Source organism: Arabidopsis thaliana, chromosome 4 (genome assembly GCF_000001735.4).
Source record: "Arabidopsis thaliana chromosome 4, partial sequence".
Classification (NCBI taxonomy): Eukaryota; Viridiplantae; Streptophyta; class Magnoliopsida; order Brassicales; family Brassicaceae; genus Arabidopsis; species Arabidopsis thaliana.
This window is the reverse complement of record NC_003075.7, coordinates 13,542,494-13,557,952: the sequence shown is the minus strand read 5'-3', so window position 1 is coordinate 13,557,952 and position 15,459 is coordinate 13,542,494. Positions and strand designations below refer to the sequence as shown.

Sequence of the window (15,459 nt, the reverse complement as noted above, 5' to 3'; positions counted from 1 at the left end):
TTCGAGTGCTCTTATAATGGGCCGAGCTCAAACTTTTATATTGGGCCATATTAGAACCAACTTTTGACTATAAAAAAGAAACAGCGACAGCGAATCTTTCTCTCTCTCTCTCTTTTGCCCTTACGTCCTCGAGCTCAACCCTTTAATTGCATCTACGACAGTCGTACCTTTTGCTAGGTTATCGTCGTCATGATGCAGCAGCCACCTCCAGCTTCCAACGGTGCTGCAACAGGGCCAGGGCAGATTCCTTCCGACCAACAAGCTTACCTCCAGCAGCAGCAGTCGTGGATGATGCAGCACCAGCAGCAACAACAAGGTCAGCCGCCTGCAGGATGGAATCAGCAGTCTGCACCGTCTTCTGGTCAACCACAGCAGCAGCAGTATGGTGGTGGTGGATCTCAGAATCCAGGATCAGCTGGTGAGATCCGGTCCCTGTGGATCGGTGACTTGCAGCCATGGATGGATGAGAACTATCTCATGAACGTCTTTGGTCTTACTGGCGAGGTAATTTTGAAAATCCTGTTGATTTCTGTTTTTAGTCTCTCGTTTTTCTTCTACAAGTATTGAAAGTTTCATCCTTTGTGGTTGCAGGCTACAGCAGCTAAAGTTATTCGCAATAAACAGAACGGATATTCAGAAGGTTATGGCTTTATTGAGTTTGTGAACCATGCTACAGCTGAGAGGAATTTACAGACTTACAATGGTGCTCCGATGCCGAGCAGTGAGCAGGCCTTCAGGTTGAACTGGGCTCAGCTTGGAGCTGGAGAGAGACGCCAGGCTGAAGGGCCTGAGCACACAGTTTTTGTTGGAGACTTGGCACCTGATGTTACCGACCACATGCTTACTGAAACGTTTAAAGCTGTGTATTCCTCTGTCAAGGGAGCTAAAGTTGTGAATGATAGGACTACTGGACGGTCCAAGGGTTATGGATTTGTCAGGTTTGCGGATGAAAGTGAGCAGATTCGTGCCATGACTGAAATGAATGGTCAATACTGCTCATCAAGGCCTATGCGTACTGGTCCTGCTGCCAACAAGAAGCCTCTTACAATGCAACCAGGTATGTTTTGATATTAAGGAGCCTGATATCTGATCACTTATGAATAAGTTGAGTGATGATATGACTCACTTTGTCTTACACTGTCTATGTTAGTTGATTGTCTTTTCTTTGGGGTACTCCTTTACTGCTATCTTTCTGATTACTGGAGAATCTGTCTACCCTTTTCTCCCGCTTCTTGCCTTTCAGCTCTTCAAAGAATTTAATATCGCAAAACATCCTAAAACTTATAAGAAAAAAACTCATGTTGTCTTTAAGCAGGAGAACAAGAGGCTCTCTTTCGGGGGCCTGGAACTGATTTCAGCTGAAAATGATTCCACCTTGCGTGGCCTCATTTAGGTCAGTTGGTTATGTTTTCAGAAGAAGTTAATTACAAAGCTTTTACTCCATTTGCAAATTATTTTCCAGTTTCTTACTTATCAAGCATAAGTCTTTCCTTTTAATTTTTAGCCCTATCTTTTATTTCTTTTCATGTTACATAGTTCATTACTCTTCGCTTTATTTTGTCCAGTTTGAATCCTTAAAGAGTGTTTTGATATCTTTTTCATACCTCTCAATTCATCTTTTTCCAGTAGTTAGTGCTGCAATTTTTTTCCTTCTTTCAGTTACGTTGTGCCTCTAAATTTATACTTGCAACCTTTTTTAGTGTTACATTTCGTCTTTCGGAAAAGTTGATTACAATGGTAAGACTGTCAGACCTTGGAAGGAATTTAGGTTACTTGTGATACCCTAGAGAATTTAGGTCCGATTCTCTAATTTCTCGAAGTTGGATCTTGCAGGCACTTCCCCTAGTATATCTTTAATGTGCTTTTTTGTATTAATTAGCAACTAACTTCAGAATCACTTTACCTTTATCTTCGAGCTGTAACCTATGTATGGCATTTGCTTTATATGTTGATAATTTTGGGTCTTGATTTGGATAAGTTCTGCTACTGCTATTGTCGTGTGTGTGCGTTTGTGTTAGTGTCTGTGTCCTTGCACTGTCAGCTTAATTAAATAAATAGATGTTTGAGGTTTTTTTCCTTACCTTCTCTTGACTGTTTTATTGCAGCTTCATATCAGAACACTCAAGGAAATTCAGGAGAAAGTGATCCAACTAACACAACAGTGCGTAACTTGTTTTGGTTTCCCTAAGCCTTTTTTTTCTTTGACGTTGCCTAAGCCTTTTTCTCTGTGGGATATATTGTTGAAATTGAAGCGTTATGTTCTCTATTCCAGATTTTTGTTGGAGCTGTGGATCAAAGTGTAACAGAAGATGATTTGAAGTCAGTTTTTGGTCAATTTGGTGAACTAGTTCATGTGAAAATACCCGCAGGAAAACGTTGCGGATTTGTTCAATACGCCAATAGGTAAATGTGAACTTGGAGACGAACTTCATCTTTACTTATTTTGAGAATGTTTTTTCACATATTTAATCTGTCTGTATGCTTCAGGGCATGTGCTGAGCAAGCACTTTCTGTGTTGAACGGAACACAACTTGGGGGACAAAGCATTCGTCTTTCATGGGGTCGCAGTCCTTCCAACAAACAGGTTTGTATCTGTTAGACAATGCACCAAGCTTACTACGCTTTCATATACGTTATGTGATCTGATGACTTGTTGATCCACGAATTTCACAGACTCAACCTGATCAAGCCCAGTATGGTGGTGGTGGAGGATACTATGGGTATCCTCCTCAAGGATATGAAGCATACGGATATGCACCTCCTCCTCAGGACCCTAACGCCTACTACGGTGGTTATGCTGGGGGCGGCTATGGAAACTACCAGCAGCCTGGTGGATACCAGCAGCAACAGCAGGTAACATTCTTTGGTTTTTATCTGAATATCTTCGAATGAAAAGTATCTATGTTTTCTGTTTTTTTGCGAGATAACTGATTCTTCTTCACTCTGTTTGTTTATCCGAATTTGCAGTGAAGCATGATGTGTAAGTCGTGATCGAGCTGAAGTTGTAGAAAGCTGTAACCGTTTGACAATGGTGAATGAATTATTGAAGTGGATGTGTATTAGCTCTTCTTGTCTCAGATTCTCTCTTCAACTCTTTTTTTTTTCTTTTGGATTATTTTTCTTTCGCGTGGCTATTGTTGAGTGTCCTTGCAAGTCATAACAAAAAGCTTAAACCCAAGTGTTTTTTGTCATGACTAATATGACCATTATGTTTTCTTGCTGTACCATTTCTTCTTGTATCACCTATGACTTCCAATTATTCAGTAGTACCCTCATAATTTTTCAATAATACTCGTTTTGTGATCCTATTATAGTTGATTCGTTTTCAATATATAGTAGAATTGTGATGAGTTATTTATTCACCTTTGGTTAAAAGAAAACAGTAAACTTAAATAAGATTTTATCTAATGGGGTAGCATGAAATCAACATGGGCCGTGTTATACCAAATAAGGGCCCATTAAGCCTGTGGAGAAAAAGAAGAAAAAAAGAGCGAAAAAGAGAGAGAGTCGCTGTTACCGGTTCCCTCGTAATTTCTAGATCTGTTTTTTCATTTTCTTCACCTTTTAATTTTTTTCCTAGTACGATGATATATATGTATATAATTTAGCTCCGAATAGACCGTGATTTCCATAGAAACTTCTACAGATTTGAAATCTTTCTTCAAGGGATTTGAAAGGTCGTCAGAAAGAAAAAAAAGGATGGGAAACGCAAGGAAAGTGGAAGACGACGACAACAACAACAACAACAAGTCTTCATCATCGGTGTTAATAGCAGCAACTATGTGTATAATCGGATTGCAAGTTCATGTTCACGTCAAGGATGGTTCCGTCTTTTCTGGGATTTTCTTCACCGCTTCCGTCGACAATGGCTTTGGTAAATGTTTCGATTGTTTTCATATGTTTTTGAGTGATTTGGTTTTCGAGCTTTCTTATCGGAATTTGTTACCTATTAGAGATCTGAATGGGATCTTTTACTATTGAATCCTCCTAGGTTCTGTTAATTTCAACTCAAACAGACAGTTTATAACAGTCTATGATTTGGACAATTATGGAGTTAGGCTTGTCCAGATCAAGGACATGTACAGTTTTGGTATAGTTTCTTAATATGTCTCTGTGTGATACAGGCATTGTTTTGAAGGATGCAAGAATTACTAAGAAGGGGACAAGTATATCGAATGTAGCAAGCGGGAGTGTGGTCGATACACTTGTTATTCTGTCTTCCACTATTGTTCAAATAATTGCGGAAGTGCGTTCTTTTTTCCTTCAGTTACTTACCTTTTTTAGAGCTTCATTAGTAACAATCTGTGTGACATGCTTGTGGATCTCTGTTTCATAGGGAGTCTCGCTTCCATCAAATGTTACAACAGCCAATAATGAGGTCGGATCAGCCACAGAAACATTACCTTCTGAGCCTCGTTTATGTGCTGCAAATAAATCCACAAATGTTTCCACTCAAGGAAGGGGCTTTAATCATAAGAGGTAAATTGCTTTAAGAAATCGCCAGATGATAATTGTGAAAATCTCTTAACTTCCGAAAACAGGATTACTTAGAATTTTTCTGAAAAATGAAGTAAATATGTTAACAGAACCCTGATTTCCATCTCAATATTTGCATTCTGTGACAAATTTTCTTTTTCCATGTCAATCTTAGCAATCTAGTATAGTTTAGCATACCAATGTCTAAACTTTGCCTAGATAAATTTCTTCCTTCTCTCTGATTCTTGTATGCTTTTGTTGACAGGCAGGCTGGAGCTCAGATTTTGAAGCGTAGTGTACAAATTCCAGAGGTTTATCAACAGGATAATGTTAGTCTTGTAGAAAGATAGTTCATTTGTTTGATTCGGTTATTACTTAGCAGCTGCTTACTTGTTAGTTTCCTATTGCAGATTGATATCCAAAGCTCAAGTTCTAGCTGTGAGTTCATTTTCCACGGATATTTTTTTATCTTTGTTATAGCTATCGTATTCTTGTTTCTGCTTCTTTTTGATAGTGAAATGTTATCTAACATACTTATCCCTCAACTTTCATTCATGTGAAATTACAAACATCCAGTGGATAGCATGTCCGAACGAGTTAAACCTATAGAAGAAGATAACTTGATGCCGGAACCTCTTAGTAATGGTTTTCACAATGCTGCTGCAAAACCCTCTTCAACTGACAATTTATTGTCAGAAAGTACACCTGTTGATGACACCTTGGAATTGTGTCGGGGTAGAGTGGCGGCATCTTCAACTGCATCAGTACCTATCCAGGCCGTCAAAAAGCCTAAGGTAAACTCCTAAGTACAGTTTAGATTGATTTTCTGGTCCTAAAGATTTGTTAATCTATTCATTCTCTCACATTTCAAACGAGTGTGTTCATTATAGTCGTTGTTATATTGTCAAATCAGCCTGAGTGTTCATTTTACTTTATCTATTACTCAATTACCACGTTTTCAATTCTAAAACTTCTACCACATACAGGAGTTCAAGCTGAATCCAGAGGCTAAGATTTTTTCTCCGTCTTATACAAAACGGCTTTCACCGTCTCCTGTCGGTATGCCTCATGTTGGAAATATTGCTTACATACCAAGCAACACTCCCATGCTACCAGTTCCTGAAGCTATTTACCCAGAAGTTGTAAACAACCCTTATGTGCCGCAAGCACCTCCACCTTCTAAGTTTGTACCATATGGTAATGTGACCGCTGGACATGCTGTCGGTGGATTTCAATTTCCTCAACACGTAAGTATTATCTTACTCTCTTCGAGCATGTTATGTCAAAGGGCTTTTATCAACTAGTAATTGAGAATAGACTGTTCCTCTCACCACTAAGCGCCTGAATGGTTAACAACCATAAATGTTAGTATTGAACACCAGATTAAAAGATCATTCTGAATTGATATGGCTTTGTCTGTACTGTTAAAATGCTTCCATATACTTTCTGCCACCAACTTTTGTTTGTTTTGCCATGGATGAATCATTCTTCCACTTGCAACCCATTTTCCTGCAGATGATTGGGCCAACTGTTAACAGAGCACAGCCTCAGAGATACACCGCTCAGTACCATTCTGTTCAAGCTGCACCAATGCTTGTAAATCCAAGTCCTCAGGTTATATTTCATGGAGGTCCCCAAAACTCACTTTTGTTGAAAGCGCGGTTTTAAGAAAAATTTATCTGTATTGAGATGTATTGGTGTTATTGTTTCTAAAGACTCTTTTTACTGTCCTCCAGGTGATGGTTGCAAGATCGGGGCAGCTTGTCTATGTCCAATCAGTTTCTCAGGTTAGAACTTGATGTATATAGCTTCTTGATGAACCTTTAATGATGTTAGTTTAATCGAATGTATGTCCTGTATTGCTGAGTGAAATAAGAAATATTATTACGCAGTCATTGGTTTAAGTTTGGTCGAAAATCTCCTCTTATTCATATCGTTATAGTCATTTTTAGTAATAGTCTTTCTTATTTTTCCAGGATCTGGTTCAAGGAACACCGCCTCTCTCACCTATGCTCTCCTGCCCTCTACCTACCGCACAACATGTCCAATACCTGAAGCATCAAGGTAAATACCTGAGTCTACCTTGATTTGCCTTTTTGGACCAAACCAAAAGATTGTGCCTTAACTAGAATGAACCATTATGTGATGCAGGTGTAGTAGCAGCTGGCCAGCCGCTACCGCTATGTGTCTCCCTACCATTCACGACTGGTGGACCGCAACCTTATGGCATTCCCACCCAATTCCCAGCTATGCAGCAGCCTCCTTTCCCCACGAATCAGCCAATGACAGTTGCAGTTCCTAATGGTTTCTACACAAAGTTTCCATAAACAAAGTCTCATTGTTTTTGGTTTCATACCTTTATTCTTTGCCTCTCCAACCTAATAAGGGTTAAAAAGGTCCTAGTTTTGGTTCCTAGTTTTTTCCTATTCTTCGGTTTTGTGTAAGTATGTTGCGAGTGTTAAGCTCTGTTTTGGCTTATTATATTGGGGTTTTTTTGCATTGGTTTATCGGAGTTGAATTTGGGTGAAAAATGTTGTAGAATATGAAAACATTATATGATTGATTCTTTGGAAAAAGTATCGTTGATCACATATTGGTGATCTCAATAAATTGCAGTTCATAAATGTTGGAAGTTAAATTACGTCTGAAACAGAGCGAGACTAATCACGTAACATATTACACAAGAGAGATTAGAGAGATACAAATGAGAGATCATAAACGTTAAGTCGGTTATGTTTCGGTTTGAGCTAATTAGAAGTTCATATAATCCGCCGTCCGCTAATATTCCTCGATTAGAATCTCCGGCGATCAGAAATCTCGCGGTGAATTTTGATGGAAGAAAAGCTGCCAAAATCGCTCAAGAATCTCGATTTGAATACGAATCGTGGTCGTGGACCAGAGAATAAGATTCTTGTTTCAGCTTATGTATCTTCGTCACGTAAGCCTCGCTTTCGACAATCTTTCTTTTCTCGAGCTCGGTTAAAATTGGGTTCTGAGAATGGATTACTGAATTTGGGTCTAAGCATGGCTGGTGGTAATTAGGAGTTGGAATTTGACAATGGTTTGCTTCAATCGCAGGAATGTCTCCACTGAAATCAAAACCTCCATCTCTTGTGAGCTCATGTCTTGGTGTTATTGGGAAGCATTTGGAGGATATGATTCGTTGTTTAGCTGAAATCTCTGTTATATTTCCTGCAGACATCAAGGTTAATTGTGGTTTCAGTGTTTTCTTCTTTCAAGCTGTTTAGTACTATATCCATTTGCTAATCAAAGGCATACTCATGTGCAACAGATGTCGATTGCAGCAATTGCTAGAAGAAAAAAGCTGCTGGATGATGATGTGATTATCTGTTTGGCTGACAGTTCCTGGGAAATTCTAGATGTTAGCGGTTCAGATGTTACGAATTTTGGCTTAGCTAAAGTGGCAGAAATCTGCAAATCTCTCCGAGCTGTGGACATTAGGTATTATAGTTGCTTGCTAAGAATTTAGTATGCTTTCTCTATGTTTTCTGTATAAGCTGTTTCCTTTGAGATGGGAACAAGATAAGCTAGCCACACATATGTCTGATTGTGTTGGGTATCGTTTGAGTTTTGCAACCTGGGATAGTTTATTTACTTGTAGCTCTGGTCTTGCTGGTTCTTTAGTTTGGGGCTTCTGTATGTTGGATAAGTGGTGCTCGTTAGCTCTCAAGTATCATATAATTTGCCTTATTTTGTTATGCAGCCGGTGCAACAAAATCTCATCCATGGGCGTCTTAGAGCTTGTACAACACTGCAGATCATTGGAGACTCTTAGATGCGGGTATATTTTACTTCTCTAGCTAACTGCAGTGAACTGGCTTTTAGTGTGTTGTTGTTGGGGTGGCTTGTCTTTTTGTTTATGACTTAGTAAGTGATCATTTGGGTAAAGTAAGATAGAATTGAACCCAGTGTGTGGGTTTGCCTAGGGCTACCAAACTTTATAAAACAGGCAATGAGAGAAAATTTAATATTGCAGGGGATGCCCAAGCAGTGAGTCCACGGCACGCAGATCTTTGAGTATTTTTAAGCCAAACTTGAGTAATGTTGAAGGAGAAACATGGGAAGAAATAGACACTTCAGAGATTGGCCATGGTGGTCAATCATTGCGTTGGCTTGTTTGGGTATGTATCGTCCCTCTGACAGACTGACTAATAAGCTACCAGTAAACAAAAGAATCTACTTTCTCCATCTGTGTCTCTTGCCACTCAGTGTACTCATTTAATTTGCTTTTTCTGCAGCCACGAATTGATAAGGATTCACTGGAGATGTTATCCTCGGAGTGTCCAAGAATAGTGGTAAATCCCAAGCCATCACTTGTCGCGTACAGAGCAGACGAGGTTCCTCGAGAAGCACTACCAGATGTTGCACTGGACGAACCATTTGTCAAAGATATTGATCCTAAGACGTGGGTTGTTACTGGAGTTGTGCAGAAGCCCACATCTTTCCCGTTAAGCAATGAACTGTCAATAGCAGAGAAGTTCAGACTAGCATTTGCAGAGAGAGATGCAAGAATGGCCCCTAAACGTGCAAAGAATGCAAGGCAACGTCAACGTCGTGCTGAGAGGGATTGGATGATGTCAAGCGACGAAGCCAAAGCAATGGTTTTTGCATCAAAGGCTACCAGATCTTTGCACAAGAGTTAACAATATGGATTCTCTTCATAAAATGTATGACAAAGAAAATATAGGAGGAAGATGAGTGGATTTCTAAGAATGCATGCCTCTTTTCTCTACTGTGGTCAAGTTCAATCAGTTTACAGCAGTTTCTGGGGAGCAAAAGTGAATAGAGTGGCTGGTTAGAGAAAAGTGTTTGTAACAGTTTAATCTTGTTTCCAGGTCTTTCAATTGATGCTACGGTCAAAGATACGTTAAACTGTTTATAAAATGAAGTGTGTATTTTTGCATTTTCTTATAGCAACTCTTGCCAACAAAGGTTTAGTGTAACCTGAAAGAAAAAAGATGCTCACAAAACTTGCTTTATTGGGATCTTAACATAAGAAGAAAACAAAAGGCGAAAAACACTTTGAGATCACTTGGCGCTCAAACTCCGGATGACGTATGGTAGAATACCGCCGTGATCATAGTATGCCAATTCCACCTGTGCACGTCCCCACAAAAACAAGTCTCAGATCAAATGAAGTTTTGATTTTACTGAATTTGTTTGCTATATAACCAGTTTACCTCTGTATCAAAACGCAGGGTGCAGACAAAGGATTTGCCACTGTCAGTGGTTACAGTGACGTCTTGACCGGGTCTAATGTCACTAACTTTTGTAGGAAGGTGGACTGTGTAGCGTTCATGACCAGTGAGTCCAAGGGTTTCCGCGTCCTCCCCAGCCTTGAAACACAGAGGAATGATCCCCATACCAGCCAGGTTGCTGCGATGGATTCTCTCAAAGCTCTTGGCAATTACAGCTTTCACTCCCTAATTTGTGCTTAACTGTTACGATCACAAGACATAGCCACAATCTGACAACTGTTGTAAACAATGTAAAGCTTACCAAAAGCAAGGGACCCTTTGCAGCCCAATCCCGAGAGCTACCACTTCCATACTCAGCACCAGCCAGGATGATCGTATCCTGTTCAGCGGTCTTGTATTTCTGAAAGCATATGTGAAATGAGTTAGGGACTTAAAGAAGGATCTATATATATGTGTTGAAGCTGTCTGACGATTCAACTTACACTTGCTGCATCGAAAACGCTAAGCTTCTCTCCAGTCGGAATGTGAACAGTGTTGGGGCCAACTTCTCCTTTCAAGAGCTTGTTAACAATACGGATATTGGCAAATGTACCACGAGCCATAACCTCGTCGTTTCCCCTTCGACTTCCATATGAGTTGAAATCTTCCGAAATCACACCACGGTCCATTAGAAACTTTGCAGCAGGACTAGTTTTTTGAATGTTTCCTGCTGGAGAGATGTGGTCTGTTGTTACACTGTCCCCAAAGTTCAACAAGCAGTAAGCATCCTTCACTTCACGAGGACCAGGTGGATTTGCGGTCATATTCTTGAAATACGGAGGTTCATGAATGTACGTGGAGTTTGGATCCCAAGAATATAACGTGGAACTCGGTGCAGAGAGTTCATTCCACAAGGGGTTTCCCTCTGTTATTGTTTCGTACGAGCTCTTGAACATGCTTGGTAGCACGCTATATTGAACAACCTATGGAAGAGTATCAGGAATGTTAGCAAGGAACATTTAAAAGTGAATAGCTTATCCTCTAAGCATGTCACCAATGTACCTGAGCAACTTCCTCATTGCTTGGCCATACATCCCTCAGGTACACACTTTTTCCATCACTTCTGGTTCCTATAGGCTCTTTCTCAAAATCAATGTCCACCTGTAATCGTAGAGATCAATATATAGAAACAAATTCAAGATTGATGAGACTACTTAGCGAATAACTACTCAATCTTGTTGGTGATGAACTATGATGCCACACCAATTAAGGATATCCAAAGTTGGAAAGTACAAACCGTTCCAGCAAGGGCATAAGCAACAACTAATGGTGGTGACGCAAGATAGTTTGCTCTTGTTTGTGGATGAACACGACCTTCAAAGTTTCGGTTTCCAGACAGCACAGCAGCTGGGATGATATCTGTGACACGGAGGAAGCACAATGGACCAACCAAAAAGTGAGCTTCAGTCTGACGATATAGGGGCACTAATTTATTGGTGGAGAAACACAATTGACGAGGATTCCAGATGAAAAGAAAATGAAAATGGCAGAAGGAGATGCTAAGAGAACAAAAAAAAAACATGTTCTGACAATTTTAGAGTATGTTGGTATTGATGAAGATGTTGTTACCAGTTCCTTCTATAGCAGATGCAACTTCTGGGTCAAGGTTGCCAGAATTCCCAATGCATGTTGTGCAGCCGTAGCCGACAATTTCGAATCCTTGCTTGGTCAAGGACTCTCGGAGCCCACTGCAGAGAAAGTAAACGTTCAGTATGTATGTTCCGTGATCAGATAAGATATCCAGATGGAAACAGCGTTGACTCCAACAGACCTTCGATCCAAATATTTCTCGACAACTCTAGACCCTGGAGCAAGACTTGTCTTAACCCATGGTTTTACCTGAATTGAAACGTCACTTACAGTAAAAACAGGATTCAGAACCCAGTGATCTCAGGGAAAAGAGAAAAGGTGGAAACTCACCTTCAGGCCAAGATCTGAAGCTTTTTTTGCAACGAGTGCTGCTCCGATCATGACACTAGGGTTTGACGTGTTTGTACAACTAGTAATTGCCGCAATAACAACACTACCATGCTTGATCTCAGCAGGTTGTCCGTTGTATGAGAACTTCACAACTTCTTCTTGTTTTTCTTTTGGCACTGCAAAACCCTTGAAACAAAAAGCAAAGTCTTACAACTTATCCAAAAAAAAAAAAACAAATCAACGTCATTGGTTGTTTAATGATTTTTGTTGTAAATACAACTTGCATCTCACCTTGAATCCAACAGGATTGTCAAGGCATGCATGCCAGTCAGCCTTCATATCTTTCAGAGGCACTCGGTCATGAGGCCTGTTGAACAGAAAATAAAGTAATTAGTGAAACCTTAGGGAGGTACGGCGATGGATCAGAAAGTTCTAAATATCAAAACGAAGTGAATATACCTTTTAGGACCAGAAATACATGGTTCAACATGTCCCAAATCTAACTGCAGATAAGATGTGTATGCTCTTTCTTGCTGAGGCTGCAATAATGTACAGATATTTGGAGTTGAGAATCTTGTCAAAATAAATAAAATACAGTAAACTGATTAAGAATGTCCATACCTCGTTGTAGTCAACAAACATATTGTTTGCGCGCAAATATGATTCTATCATTGACACCTAAATAAACCAAGTTGGCGATCATGTGAGTCACAGAAACCAGAGGAAACAGGATACGATACAGAAAAAATAGGCCACGTGATAATGCAAACTGTAGACCATAACAACCTAAGTCTACAGATAGCTCCTTAAAATGTCTTGAAACAGATTATGCAGCAATAGTCAGCCTCAGCACATGTAAACCACAAGTACCAGAACTTGAAACTTAAAGCACATTTTAGGCATGATGATTTACTTTACCAAAAAAGAAAGAATAAAAAAGTAGAGAAAGTGAGAGAGAGAGAGAGAGAGGATTCACAGTTTCATCGCTTCTTCCTGTCAACTTCAGGTACTCCAGTGTAACATGATCCACTGGGAAGAAACCCATAGTTGCTCCATACTCGGGAGACATATTTGCAATTGTGGCTCTATCAGCCAGTGAAAGTTCACTCATCCCCTCACCTTCGTATTGAAAGAAATAAGTTAAAACATGGATACTGACCAAATAATAGTCCATCAGAAATAAAAAGTTACGCAGCCATGGTTCTCACCATAAAATTCAACAAACTTGCCGACAACACCATGCTTCCTCAATATTTGGGTCACAGTGAGAACTAAATCAGTAGCAGTAACCCCTTCCTTCAACTTTCCATCCAACTTAAACCCGACCACGCCAGGTAACACCATGCTCATGGGCTGATAAGTTTTTGAAGTACCATATGACTAAGATGAGTGGCAAAGCAAATTTGACACTTACAAATAAAAAGTGAAGGTGTACAGACGAAATGAGCTCACCTGACCAAGCATTGCTGCCTCTGCCTCAATTCCTCCAACACCCCACCCAGCGACTCCTAATCCATCAATCATGGTTGTGTGGGAGTCGGTTCCAACAACGCTATCAGGGTAGAGAAATCCTTTCGAGTTGAAAACAACACGTCCAAGGTATTCCAAGTTGACCTGCAGTATTAAATAATAACAAGCTATCATAACAGAACCATTCGACAGCATTATGAAATTCATGCACCCCTTGAAATCTAGTAGTCTACCAAACAGATTAAACAGGCTAATACTCTAATCACACTTATGTTTCAGAAAACCTGTTCAAAATTTTCAACAAGGCAACCAGAATTTACTGTCATCACATGTTATCTTGTACCTGATGGACAATCCCAGACCCAGGAGGAACGACCAGCATGTTTTGGAAGGCTGTTGAACCCCACTTAAGGAACGTAAATCTTTCTTTGTTCCTTTTGAATTCAAGCTCCAAATTTTTCTGTGCGGCATCTTCTGACCTTGCAAAGTCAACTTGGATCGAGTGATCAACGACAAGATCAACAGGAACCTAGATATATACAGGTAAATATGAGAAGTGCTGGATTAAACATATTACAGCCGTAAAGCAATAAGAAACTTCACTAACCAAGGGGTTGATCTTGCTAGGATCACTACCAAGATTCTTCACTGCATCCCTCATAGAAGCAAGATCAACTAGAACTGGTACTCCAGTGAAGTCCTGGGCAAAAAAATACAAGTTAGCATATGCTGACTTAATCTGTACCAGTCTTAGAGGCCTGGAGGGGTTTTCAGTGTAGAAGTACAGAAAAAATATGCTACAAACCTGTAAGATAACACGGGCTGGCTTGAAGGCAATTTCAACCTGCTTAGTAGATGTATTCTCCCAGTCAAGGATTTTCTCAACGTCATCCTTTGTGACTTGATAGTTGTCACAGTTACGAATCGCTGATTCCAATAGTATCCTTACAGAAAATGGCAGCTTATCTGCATTATCACAAAAAGGTATTAACTTCACCAGAAATCCATTACATACAAAACAGATAGAGGCACGAGGAAACATACCAATTCTTGGATCGTTTAAAGCTGGTAACGAGTAGTACTTTCCATACTCTCCACCACCAGGTTTAGGAAGACTTGTCAAAATATCCTTGTAGGAATGCTCAGAAGCTGCGTTTTTCACATCAAACATTAAAATCATAATTCAATTGACACATAACACATGAATTTGCTTGTCCTTTTAGAATATACAAAAAAGAAATTTAGTAGACTAAATCTACAAATCATAAACCAAAATGCAAGAGCAAATCAAATGTTCATCTAGCTAGTTTTACTTTGAATCAGAACATATCAGAATCAGTAGATCATCATTTTAAAGCGAAAAATCGATCTAAGCAGATATGCGGTAAACACAGATTCTTGTCACACAAGTTAAGAGCAATCATTCTTAGAACGTCAGAGAAAGCAAACAGACATACCCATGGTTGCGTATTTCCGTTCAAATTTCTCCATAACCGGAGTGGAATTCCTAGCTTGAGCGCGAAGGCTAGCAGGCGATCCCCAGCTCCCACCATGGCTCCACCGCGTGGAAGCAGAGCAAACTCGAAAGGAGCGGAGAGCCGAGGAGAAACTCTTAGATCGGTTCGTCTGATTGCGAAGCGACGACGCAGATGGAGCCGAAACCGAAGCTGTCTCGCTAGAGGCGATCCTGGAGAGGGAAGAAGAAAGCCTTGCGGAGGCAGAACGCACGCCGGAAGTGGCGCGTCGATACATGGCGGCAAATCAAAATAGTTGAAGAGATTTGAGAAATCTCCAGAGGAAGGAAGAAGGATCAAAATGAAACACTAGAAAATGGGAGATTTGAGATTGGAAGAAGATCGTGGAATGGACGAGGGAAAGAGAGAGAGAGACGGAGAAGAGATTTCGTCAAGCTTCTGATAGAGGCGAATAAAACATTTTACAGAACCTTCCAAGGGCACACTCACTACTAATATACAATGGCCCAAGGCCACGTCAGGTATATTTCTTTTAACCGTTGGATGAAGTTCAGACGACCGAACGGACGGCTTATGATCCACTTTGGACCGTTGACTATTTTTTATTTGCATTTAATATTATTTGTTCTTGCAAATTATATAAGAACAGTAGAACACCTTATTATATAAACTATAAAGTTTACAGCTACAGACCAACGTGAGAACATTCGAATAATTGGCTTTTCGTCGAAAGATGAGAATATTTTCTTTTGCAGAAAGTAATTTTATATTCACAAACTAAAATGAGTAATTTATAACTACAGCCTAAACCAGAATAAAATTTAGAACTACACTTATTTTGGTAATACGAAGTTTTGATT

The 15,459-nt window shown here is 39.9% G+C and overlaps 4 protein-coding genes and 1 long non-coding RNA gene across 5 annotated transcripts; 4 read left to right on the top strand and 1 right to left on the bottom strand.

Annotated features, from left to right (window-relative positions):
• Positions 1-37: 37 nt before the first annotated feature.
• Positions 38-3,349, top strand: ATRBP45C (RNA-binding (RRM/RBD/RNP motifs) family protein). Its single transcript, NM_118834.4, has 7 exons — positions 38-504; positions 592-1,057; positions 2,106-2,161; positions 2,273-2,403; positions 2,488-2,584; positions 2,674-2,853; positions 2,968-3,349. The coding sequence occupies exons 1-7, from the start codon at positions 190-192 to the stop codon at positions 2,968-2,970; spliced, it is 1,248 nt and encodes a 415-aa protein (NP_567764.1). The 5' UTR covers positions 38-189; the 3' UTR covers positions 2,971-3,349.
• Positions 3,350-3,516: 167 nt separating this feature from the next.
• On the top strand, positions 3,517-7,061 carry AT4G26990 (polyadenylate-binding protein interacting protein). Its single transcript, NM_118833.4, has 11 exons — positions 3,517-3,874; positions 4,125-4,246; positions 4,337-4,479; positions 4,742-4,805; positions 4,887-4,914; positions 5,053-5,270; positions 5,463-5,723; positions 5,992-6,090; positions 6,213-6,263; positions 6,453-6,540; positions 6,628-7,061. The coding sequence occupies exons 1-11, from the start codon at positions 3,700-3,702 to the stop codon at positions 6,801-6,803; spliced, it is 1,425 nt and encodes a 474-aa protein (NP_194429.3). The 5' UTR covers positions 3,517-3,699; the 3' UTR covers positions 6,804-7,061.
• Positions 7,062-7,230: 169 nt separating this feature from the next.
• AT4G26980 (RNI-like superfamily protein) lies at positions 7,231-9,407 on the top strand. Its single transcript, NM_118832.4, has 6 exons — positions 7,231-7,414; positions 7,555-7,682; positions 7,769-7,938; positions 8,201-8,278; positions 8,474-8,618; positions 8,736-9,407. Exons 1-6 carry the CDS (start codon positions 7,309-7,311, stop codon positions 9,138-9,140), a joined length of 1,032 nt encoding a protein of 343 aa, NP_194428.2. The 5' UTR covers positions 7,231-7,308; the 3' UTR covers positions 9,141-9,407.
• ACO2 (aconitase 2) lies at positions 9,324-15,035 on the bottom strand. Its single transcript, NM_118831.4, has 20 exons — positions 14,582-15,035; positions 14,169-14,273; positions 13,930-14,090; positions 13,732-13,824; positions 13,468-13,653; positions 13,107-13,268; positions 12,863-13,007; positions 12,631-12,773; positions 12,276-12,332; positions 12,114-12,193; positions 11,946-12,021; positions 11,655-11,840; positions 11,506-11,573; positions 11,304-11,422; positions 10,972-11,093; positions 10,737-10,835; positions 10,178-10,657; positions 9,997-10,095; positions 9,678-9,920; positions 9,324-9,594 (listed from the first exon to the last, which is right to left on the bottom strand). Exons 1-20 carry the CDS (start codon positions 14,874-14,876, stop codon positions 9,526-9,528), a joined length of 2,988 nt encoding a protein of 995 aa, NP_567763.2. The 5' UTR covers positions 14,877-15,035; the 3' UTR covers positions 9,324-9,525.
• Positions 11,072-11,327, top strand: AT4G07735. The gene has a single exon (NR_142154.1). It is a non-coding gene; the product is annotated as an other RNA (long non-coding RNA).
• Positions 15,036-15,459: the final 424 nt, after the last annotated feature.

What these genes read in the sequence shown, in the direction of transcription:
- ATRBP45C (NM_118834.4), top strand. Translation starts at nt 190, where the DNA reads ATGATGCAGCAGCCACCTCCAGCTTCCAACGGTGCTGCAACAGGGCCA. An exon ending in TCTTTGGTCTTACTGGCGAG is followed by an intron (nt 505 to 591) that starts GTAATTTTGAAA and finishes TTGTGGTTGCAG; the next exon opens with GCTACAGCAGCTAAAGTTAT. An exon ending in GTGATCCAACTAACACAACA is followed by an intron (nt 2,162 to 2,272) that starts GTGCGTAACTTG and finishes TCTCTATTCCAG; the next exon opens with ATTTTTGTTGGAGCTGTGGA.
- ACO2 (NM_118831.4), bottom strand. Translation starts at nt 14,876, where the DNA reads ATGTATCGACGCGCCACTTCCGGCGTGCGTTCTGCCTCCGCAAGGCTT. An exon ending in ACGGAAATACGCAACCATGG is followed by an intron (nt 14,274 to 14,581) that starts GTATGTCTGTTT and finishes TGAAAAACGCAG; the next exon opens with CTTCTGAGCATTCCTACAAG. An exon ending in GCAATGAGGAAGTTGCTCAG is followed by an intron (nt 10,658 to 10,736) that starts GTACATTGGTGA and finishes ACTCTTCCATAG; the next exon opens with GTTGTTCAATATAGCGTGCT.
- AT4G26980 (NM_118832.4), top strand. Translation starts at nt 7,309, where the DNA reads ATGGAAGAAAAGCTGCCAAAATCGCTCAAGAATCTCGATTTGAATACG. An exon ending in CTCCGAGCTGTGGACATTAG is followed by an intron (nt 7,939 to 8,200) that starts GTATTATAGTTG and finishes TTTGTTATGCAG; the next exon opens with CCGGTGCAACAAAATCTCAT. An exon ending in TTGGAGACTCTTAGATGCGG is followed by an intron (nt 8,279 to 8,473) that starts GTATATTTTACT and finishes TTAATATTGCAG; the next exon opens with GGGATGCCCAAGCAGTGAGT.
- AT4G26990 (NM_118833.4), top strand. Translation starts at nt 3,700, where the DNA reads ATGGGAAACGCAAGGAAAGTGGAAGACGACGACAACAACAACAACAAC. An exon ending in TTCCGTCGACAATGGCTTTG is followed by an intron (nt 3,875 to 4,124) that starts GTAAATGTTTCG and finishes TGTGTGATACAG; the next exon opens with GCATTGTTTTGAAGGATGCA. An exon ending in ATGTCCAATCAGTTTCTCAG is followed by an intron (nt 6,264 to 6,452) that starts GTTAGAACTTGA and finishes TTATTTTTCCAG; the next exon opens with GATCTGGTTCAAGGAACACC.